The sequence below is a fragment of the Notamacropus eugenii genome, chromosome 5 (assembly GCF_028372415.1).
Source record: "Notamacropus eugenii isolate mMacEug1 chromosome 5, mMacEug1.pri_v2, whole genome shotgun sequence".
Taxonomy (NCBI): Eukaryota; Metazoa; Chordata; class Mammalia; order Diprotodontia; family Macropodidae; genus Notamacropus; species Notamacropus eugenii.
In genome coordinates this window covers 35227607-35237488 of record NC_092876.1, presented here as the reverse complement: position 1 = coordinate 35237488, position 9882 = coordinate 35227607, and the positions used below count along the sequence as shown (strand labels likewise).

General features: G+C 51.7%; 1 protein-coding gene across 1 annotated transcript; it reads left to right on the top strand.

Annotated features, from left to right (window-relative positions):
• Positions 1-3117: 3117 nt before the first annotated feature.
• On the top strand, positions 3118-8335 carry FNDC10 (fibronectin type III domain containing 10). Its single transcript, XM_072608519.1, has one exon. The coding sequence runs from the start codon at positions 3554-3556 to the stop codon at positions 4328-4330; it is 777 nt and encodes a 258-aa protein (XP_072464620.1). The 5' UTR covers positions 3118-3553; the 3' UTR covers positions 4331-8335.
• The last annotated feature ends 1547 nt before the right edge of the window (positions 8336-9882 follow it).

Here is a 9882-nt window from a genome sequence, read left to right as displayed (position 1 = left end):
TCAAAGCTCTGCCAAATCCATGTGCGGCAGTACTGCAGAGATGGTGGGAGTGGGTTTAACCTTCTTGGATGGGGACCAAGGCTGAGATGATTCAAACAGTGGAGCTCTCTCTAGAGAACTCAAAGGACTTTGCAGATGCTTCTCAACACTGGCTGGCTGCTTGGTTCATTCATTCATTCATTAATTTAGTGTTTCCTGAGTACCTTACAATACCTTATTCTAGGTCCTATGGAGGATACAAATAAGCCACTTGTGGTAAGGGTCAGTCCAACAAATTGTAGTCAATAAGCATTCATTAAGTGCCTATTGAGTGCCAGAAACTATACTATGGGCTGGGGATACAAAGGAAAAAACTCCCTGCCCTCAGAGAGCTTACATTTTACTAGAGAGATCAAACATGTACCCAGATAAAAGATCAAGATGCTGTGGGACAATTTGAGAAGGAAAAGAGGTGTAAGAACTGGGAGCATTTTTAAAGGCATGACGGATGGGGTGGTGGGAACCTTGAAGGACAATCACAGTTTAGTAGGGGTTTGGGGACTGCGATCACACTTCAGAGCTAACAGTGCCTGAGATGCCAGTCACAAGGCTGAGCATGGTGAATGAGCTAGTTATAAAGGGTAGTTTGGAACCTCCAGGCTTGGAGTCTAGAGACCTGAATTTTGGATCCAGCTCTGTTCCTCACTATGTGACCTTGGATAGGTTACTTTGAGTGGATCCTCAGTTTTGCCTATCTGCAAAATGAGTCGAATTGCACTGTTTCTAGTTCTGATACCCTGGGACCTCATGATTTTGAGTTCACAGGGGAAGGAGATCACAGTGGGCTAGTGCAATCAGGGAAGACTTCTTGGAGGAGGCAGGACCTGAAAGAACCCATTTGCCCCCTCCCCAGATGGCTGGTTGCTTCCTTCCCAGAACACAATGGTTTAACTCCTGCTCTTGGGGATAGATACTGGTTCACTCACCCTCCCCTGCTCCACCCATCACATTATATCACCAACCTTTGGGAAGTTTCTCTAGATGAAGAAAATGCAGCGTAATGGAAATACAACTCAACCAACATGTCCAGGTTATACAAAGATAACAAGAAGACAATCCCTGCCCTCAAAGGGCTTCCATTCTCCAGAAAGAGATGTACAGTCTTACATACATGTTTAAGAAAATGCAAAGGATTCTGAGGGAGAGAAAACTGACAAGTGAGGGGATAGGGAGAGCCTTCAAGAAAAGAAGTGACACCTGACCTGGGGCTCTAAGCAATGAGGAGAGAGCCCCCCCCCCCCCCCCCCCCCCCCGCCACGCACACATGCTGGGTGTTAGAAACAGCCAGTGAGAAGGCATGGGGGTTAAGGAGGCAGGACAAGCTTGATTATCCAGCTGGGTCAAAATGCCATTTTTGGAGGGGAACCATGTGAGAGGCTGTGTGGTACAGAAGCTAGAGAATCAGTTCAGGAGAGATTGTGAGTAGCCCGGATCACACAGCCAGTATGGATCAGCGTCACTCATGTCTTCCTTAGCCTGAGGAATGCTGGAGGCCAACTTTCTTCTCATATTACTCTACTTCTGCCTCTCTGGGGGATAATAATCCAGTCATAAAATTTTAGTATTAGTCATAAAAGGTTGGAACTGGGAAAGGGCTTGGAGCTCTATCCATCCCCCAGGAACACCTCATTTTACAGATGAGGTTCTGAAAAGGAAAGGTCATGCCCACAGTCACACAGCTAGTGTCAGTTAGGCAATATCTGTGCTGCTGGACTTGGAGTCAGGAAGTTCTGAGTTCAAATTCTGCTTCCTAGTGGTGTGACCTTGGGCAAGTCAGTTCACCTCTCTATGCCTCAGTTGCCTTATCTGTCAAATGGGGATGACTGTCTCTCTAACTCACAGAAGTGATTTGAGACCCAGATGAAACTGTGTGTAAAGCTGTCTAGTTTCCTTCAAACCTCAGTCACTGGTGACCAGTTCATTTTCCATCTCCCACATCTGCCTCCCTGCAGGTGGTCTTCCGTGCCTGAGACACCCTCCCTCCTCATCTCCAACTCTTTGAAGGCCTTGTTTCCTTCAAGGTTCAGTTAAACATTGCCTTTGACAAGCAGCCTCTTCCCCTCCTCCCCTTTCCTTTGTGTTCTGTATCAATGTGTGTACATGTTATTTCTCCTACACCTTGTAAGCTTCCAGAAGGCAGTAACTATTTCATGTCAGTCCTTTAGGCAATTCTCTGTAAGTTGCTGACCTGTGTCAACAAGTATTCATTAAGTACCTGCTGTGTACCAGGAACTGTGTTAAGCACAGAGGGATCATCATGTTTGTCCTTCGTTGCCGAAGAAGACCATGCCATCGGAGAAATGATGATATGACTTGCACTTGACTTTGTTTTGAGTGAGGGAGGGCTGTGCAAGGTCACCAGCCTCACTTCTCCTCCAGAGCCATCTGAATTCAGTGACCTGATATTCCTCAGGACGACTGGAGCACAGAGGGATATAAAGAAAGGAAAGAGGGGGAAAAGCAACAACATAAAATCCGGGCCTTGCTCTCAAGGAGTTAACAGACTGATGGAGGGGAAGGGAAGATATGTAAATAATTATGGACAGATAGCTAGAAGTAGGACAAACTGGAGAAAACGGGGGAGGGGAGTCACTAGCATTAAGGGGGATGGGGAAAGGGAGAGGGAGTTCCTCACCCTTTGTACCAAAAAATCCCAAATCCAATCCCAGTACTCAGCACATAGTAGGCCCTTAATAATGTGATCAGTTAACCCCCACCATTTTACCTGAGGAAAACACACTGGGGACCCTCCCTGCAATTGTCAACCTTTCCCAGGGATACAGAGAGAGTGAAAACTGCTGGGCAGGCGAGGAGACCCTCGTCGACCTCCCGAGGTGGCCCTTTCCAGGTCTCTCTCTTCTCCCTCTCCCCAAGGGACAAGGCAACGTCGAGGCGAGGGTTAATGTAGGCTCCGCCCCCACCGCGGCGGCGCGGCTCGGGATCCCGCACTGGGCGCTGGCGGGGGCGGGGAAGGCCGGCTAGGGGATAGAAGAGAAGAAAGGGGGAGACTAAGGGAAGGGAGAAGAGGCTAGTGGAAGGGAGAAGAGAGGAGGGGAGGGGAGGGGAGGGAAGGGGAAGGGAGTGCAGGAGAGGGGAGGGGGCGCGGGACGGGCTCAGCGGTCTGTCCGCTCCTCGCCAACGCGCTTGCCTCCCAGGCTGTGGCGGCGACGGGGGGCGGAGACGCGGGGAGGAGGGAGCCGGCTGGCCGCCGCAGCCGCAGCGAGCGGAGCGGAGCGCGGGGAGAGCAAGACGACCACTCCGCTGCGGATGCAGGACCGTGGGAGCCGGGGCACTGACTGAGCGGAGTCCCCCCATCCTCCCGCTTGGGAGATGCCCCGGGGGTACCGAAGCTGCTGCCACCGACCCGGGCCCCGAGACTGGAGTTGCTGCGGCTGCCCCAGCGCCAGCTGTCGCTGTCACTGCTGCGGCCACCGCCGCCCTCGTGACCTTGGCCCAGGGCACGAGGCGCCGCCGCCCCGGGGGTCCCCCGCCTCCCGCTGAGCCCCCAGCAGCGATGAGCGCGCCCCACCGGCGCGTGCCTTGGCCCTGGCTGTGGCGGCGGCTCCTGCCGCCACTGCTACTGCTGCTGCTCCTGGCCCCGCGGCCCCACGTCTGCGGCGACCCTGTGCCACCTGTGCCACCGCCGCCCAGCCCCGAGCCCGAGGCGGAGCCCGGCCCAGACCCCCCGTGGTGTCCCTACAAGGTGCTGAGCGAAGGCCAGGAGGCCGGCACTGGCCGCCTGTGCTTCCGCAGCCCGGAGCCCGATTTCCGCTGCCAGCAGCGCCTGTGCAAGGCTTACCGCTCGGCGGGGCGCACGCTGGTGGCCAACGTGCTCCGCAACAGCAGCGTCCTGCTGCAGTGGCGCCCGCCTCCCGCCGCGCCAGCCCGCGAGCTGCGGGGCTTCGCGCTCAACTGCTCCTGGGACGGCAGCTACACCCGCTTCCAGTGTGACCGCGTGCAGCTCGGCGCCTCTTGTCGCGACTACCTGGTCCCCGACGTGCACGACAGCGTGCGCTACCGCCTGTGCCTGCAGCCGCTGCTGCGCCGGCCTCGTCGGGAGCCCTCCCCTCCGGGCGCTGCACCGTCCCCGACGCCGCCGCCGCCGCCGCCCGCCGAATGCGTGGAGTTCGCGGCCGAGCCGGCTGGCATGAGGGATATCGTCATCGCCATGACGGCCGTCGGGGGCTCCATATGCGTCATGCTCGTTATCATTTGTCTGCTGGTGGCCTACATCACGGAGAATCTCATGCACCCTGCTTTCGGGCGCCCCAGGGGCCGGAGACAGCCCTGAAGGCTTGACCACGGGGTCCTGTGGCAGCTGCCCTGGGGACAGCGAACCCAGGCCCAAACATCCTGCCAGGCAGGTGGGCAGAGACTTTGATTGCACTTGGCCCCTGAAGTGGGGGGAAAGCCGGGACTCACCCTTCTGCTCTTCCTCAGACTTAGCCTTGAGTCCCGTCTCCCCCCCCATGGGACTGAACTGGACTGGACTGGGTGATATGGGAAGGGGATTAGCAGAGAGCTGAGCAGGGAAAGCCTAAGGCCCAGAAAGCATTCTGGTTTCTGGGAGCGGGAATGCATTTGTTTGAACCTAAATCAAGCCCCTCTCCCCTCCCCCAAATCTCTCTAGTCACATGCACCCCTACCCTGCCTCAGGTCTCTGACCCAGCTTCTTCCACTCCAGTCCCCAGAAGTGGGGTTAGTGCATTGGAAGGTGGGGTGCACACTATCCTGGGACCTGGAAGGGCTTGATGGGAAGTCTGAAGAGGCAAGCCCTGCCTCTTTTCCCTTAGCCCCAAGTGACACTGCCCCGGACTGGAGGGCCATGTGAGCTGGGTTTCAGGGAACTTTGAAAACACCAATCGTTTCCCCACTGGCCCTTTCTTTTCCATCAGTGTTCAGTGATTTTGACCACATTTCAGGCCTGGACTGCAGTTTCCAGGGCAGTATTTGGGATCGAGGGGAACCTGCCCCTCAGGGGAAGGGAGAGGAGGGCCCACAGTACCTCCTTGGCATTTTCAAAGTTAGAGGCCAAATAAGGAGACTTAGTTTACCCTCAAATGTGTGGGTAGGGGTTCCGGAGTCTTAGGCTAGTCAGCACCAGCACACAGCCCTCAGATTGAGCTCTAGAGACAAGATGTATTTATTCCCTCTGAGACCTCTCCTCTTCTCATCACTCACCACCACGTTAGAAATGCCCCTTCTGAGCTGCTTCAAATCCTTGCCCATTCCCACCCTTCCCTTCCCAAGTGATCATTTCTCTAAAGTCTCTTTGCGTCACCTAATCCACAGACTACCAAACATCTGGCTGGGTAATATCTCTGGAGCCCTCTTGGTTTAGCCTTTGAGAATCACAAACCGAAATTCATTTGAATTTTCAAAATTAAAGCTGTGCCATCTGAGGAGGAGGGGGGAGAGAGAAAAAAATCCATCGCCTAGAGGGCAGGGTCAGGTAGCCCGAGTGAATTTTATAAGGAAAGGATTCCCCTCCTGCCTTCTGTGTTATGTCTGCTTTTGGTCAATTTCCCCTACAGGTTTGAAAGCCTGTTGAAAGACCATCCCCAGAGTTCGCCATCCTTGGACCGGAACTGGCTTCTTGCACCTAAAATATGCTTCCCAGGGATAATAGGGAGTGGCTGAGAGATTGGTCTGTGAGCTTGTTCCAGGAGTGAGAAGGGCAGATGCTTTCTCCCCTTTCAGGGAGAACAGTTTTGAGCCAAAAGTTGCTTCACAACCCACCCAACTGGTTATTGCCCATGTCCATTATAAAAGATTGAGCCCAAGAGCCGCAGTGTGGGAAGGAGGGGCTCACACCAAGTGCCTGTGTGGACCAATTTCTTGTTTGCTAGGGGGAAAGCAGGCGTGATGAGTGGGAGGGTGGACTGAAGGACTTCCTTGACAAGGGGAAGGCGTGTGGGAAGGGAAGAGGCTTTTTCTAGTTGCTCATCTGAACAATCCCCATTGCAGCCTCTTGGATGAATCCAGTGACTTGTCCCAGGGGGTGATCTAGGAGGTAATTCAGCCCAGCCTTTGCCCTTTCATCCCTTACCCACACCCAGCCTGTAGCGAGCTTGGGCTCTTAGCTGCATCACTCCAATACCTACTATCTCGTGCCTTAGGGTGGAAAGTTTACCCGGTGGAGACCCGCCCATTTGTCCATGTTAGGAGTCGGGTCGCTCCAGGAGCTGTGTTGACTTGTGTTAGGAGCCAGTTAACCCTGATGGCCTTTGCTTTTGGCTAGACTAGTAAAGAACAGTGGATTTGGAGCTGTAGAATCTGGGTTCAAATCCCTGGCCATGTGACTTTGGGCAAGTCACTTCATATCCTGGGGATTCCATTCCTTATCTGTACACTGAGAAGAATGAGGGTAGCTGACCTACAAAGTCTGTTCCATCTCTAAGTCTATAGATCTATGATCTAGCTAGCTTTGGCTTCCTGGGACTGGCAGGTTATGCTGTGTGTGTGTGTGTGTGTGTGTGTGTGTGTGTGTGTGTGTGTGTGTGTCTCAGTCTGGTTGCTGCATGTCTCTTCTTCCTCACCTCCTCCCTTTTCCCAATCAGATCTTGCCTGGTAGGATTATTAGCATTTCCTTGTCCTGTTTCCCCAAACACATACACTGTGGTCGTCTACCTTCCATCCCTCTTTCTGCTTTTCCTCTCCCCTGCCACTAGGAAGTGTGATGATTGACCACCTTCCGGACTAAAGTTGCTTCTGGATAAATTTTCCCCAGAGGTTTGAAGGCCTGTTGAGAGAGACAGATGGCTACATCTTCTCTAGCTTTGTGTTTTCCCCTAGCCGTGAATATCTTGTTGCTGGTATTTCCCAGCTAGGGATTGGAGCTGGTTGCTAAGGAGGGAGCCCACAGCCCTTCTGATCATCTGGACAGTACAGGGGTGACTTAAGATCTAGAGAACAGACAGAAAGAAAAGCTCAGTCTGTGGATTCAGGGGAAGAGCCAATTCCCACATCACTGCTGGTTAGAAGTAGCTTTAAATAACTCTACAGCTATGGTCAATGCTGCCACCAGCTGAACTTAAGGGCTCCATTCTGAGGCTCAGCTAGCAGATGACAACTGGACATTGAAACCCAAAACATCTGCCCGTGATTTACAGTAGGGCCTGGATCGTTGGAGTATGGGATTTGTCCAAGAAGTCATTTGAACCCTTAAATGCCAGGAACATGAATTAGCCAGGGGTATCCCCAACACAACAGTTGCTTGTAGGGCAAAGAGGGACCCAGGAGGCTGTAGGTTGTAGAAGAGTGGAAGAAAAACATCTGAGAAAGTAATTCTCTTGTCTTTGGGGAGGTAGTATATGTGGACAGGGGAGCCAGTATACGTGGACAGGGGAGCCATGGGGATTCTGGCTTCTCTGGTGTCCTTCAGCATCTTAGACAAACCTTATCCCTGAATCCAACTCTCAGGGGAATCTTTTGGCCTACCCTGTGCTGCCAAGTGTACCATATAAGTGCTTGGTCTAAGCGTTAAGGTTCGAGGGGAATTGGTCAACAGGTCATAAGTCATTGTTGATCGACTTGTCTGGCCCCATTCCCTCTTTCCTCCATTGAGGGAGAGGGGAAGAAGGCAGAAGACTTCAACCTCCTCCTTATCTAGAGATTCACTCCCTACCTCTTCCTTGCTGACTGCTCTACCACCACAGAAGTGGCTATATCATATACTTGTGTAATGTTTGTTACTGGAAATGATCTTTGTTTTCCTGTCTGGATAGATTGCAGAAAAATTGCTGTGTAAATACTGGGGGTGGGATACATATTTATTAGGGGATGGTATATTTGGGTTGATTTGGAAGGACAATTCAGCCCAAGAGAGGATTCCCCTTTCTCCCTAGCTCTTTTTTAGATGTTCTGTGCCTCAGCTTCCCCATCTGTGAAATAGGACTGCCTGCCCTCCAGGGCTGTTGTTAATGGGAAGTGTGAACAAGGACAGCTTCTTTCCTTCCCACCCTTGCTCTCCCAAGGGGCAATGTCTGCCCATCAGTAACCTTGGTATTGGGGTTTACTCCCACTCCTGCTTTGCACTGTGTCCATGTGTCCAGCCTGTCTAGTGTCTGTGTGTAACTGCAGCACTCTGGTAGGGGAGTGGTGGAGGGAGGAAAATGTGATTTCCTGGGAATGGTCTCCCTTCTCTGTGGACTTTGGGACCTCTCCAGGTTTGCTGGGAGGGATTGGGGGGGTGAGAGGTCCACTGCTCTTGTCCACATTGAGCCAGTCTGCAAATAAACTCATGTTCTCAGTTCTGAGTATTGGTTCCAGCTGCATATGTGCTCTTCTGCCCTCCACCTTACTTGCCAACCCAATAGACTCATTCAGGGAGAACGAGGCCTCTGGGGATCCAAACTGAAATCTGGGCTGGGTGCAGGGCCAGGCAGTTCTGCTTGGTGGCATTGAGGGGGGCTGGGGGAGGACAGACAGCTCAGCGCCTGCTGCAGCTGGAAATAAACCGAATGTCTCTCTAATGACCCATATGAGCGTGCTGGAGAAGGAAAGGCAGCAATTAAGGGCTCCCAGAATGGAAGAGGGAGGTGGGTCCCCGGCACCCCACCTGGCCTTCCCACAAGCTGCAGACTGAAGCCTAGGGCAGGTCCGAGACAGCCCAGAAATGTGTCAGGCAGGCTTTAGCCCTGTCCTTGGTGCTGACCGATTGGAAACTGCTCAGAGTATTATAAGGCCTTCAGCCATGCTCTGTCCTTGCCAACCACAGCCCTTGAGAAGGCTGGCTCAGTCCCTTTTCTTCTCATTATAACAAATGGGAACAGGTGGGGTCCAGGCCAGAACCACAATAGCAATTTTGGCACTCAGGGCAAACAGCACCAAACACGCTCTCAAATTAACTTTTACTTTAAATTCAGTTGACAGGGCCAGAGGAGACCCTGGGACATTGTCTCATGGAGGAATACGGCTACCTTGAGGAATGAGTGTCAGGGTTGGATTGGATGTGGCACTAACCCAGCATGGAGTGCTACCATAGTGGGGAAGGAGTCCAACATCTGGTAGCTTCACTTTTTAACCATTTTGTTATTAATTATTTGAATTAATGTCAAAATACTATAGAAAGGATATATAGGTGCTGTTAGTGCCTGGGTCCAAGCTGCAATCATTCTACCTTTCTTGTCAGTAGTCCAAGCCCCTGGAGAAGATGGGATGACCTCAGGAGCCAGAAGATGTCCCTCAACAGATTAGGGAAATTGGGTAGGGGATGTGATCAATACTGGTTAGGATTAACCACATGAATTCCTTGACTAATGAAAATGCTATTGGTCATGAGGATCTGGGGTTTAAATCCCACTTCTACCATTTACTATTCCTAGATTGTACGACCTACATACGGGGTTGTCATAACTTCTTTTGAGCATTAATTTTTCCCCTTATAAAATGAGAGTGATCTCCATTGCCCTTTCCATCTCTAAAATGTTTACTTCTTTAGGGTCTTGTCTTTCTCTGGCAGACTGCCTCTCACCTTTAATTAGGACAGCCCTGCAGAAGAAAAAAAAAGCATGGTGCAGACAGGAGAAAGCAAGAATTTTAATTATCTATGGTCTGGGCTCCTGTATTTACTAGCTGTGTGACCATGGATATGCACTTAATTGTACTAAGTATAGGTTGGACTAAATGAACTATAAGGTCCCTTCCAATCCTGAATGTCATTTTTCTACCATTCCATGATAAGACAGCAGAGATGTAAGCAAGCTGTAAATGTGAATAAGAGAGATAAAGTTTTAATTAACCAGAATTCAGGAATAAGAAAGGGATGGACAAGGCAGAGAAATGAACAGCTTCTTTGTTCAAAAGGTTCATAGGATCATAACTTTAGAGCTAGCAGGGACC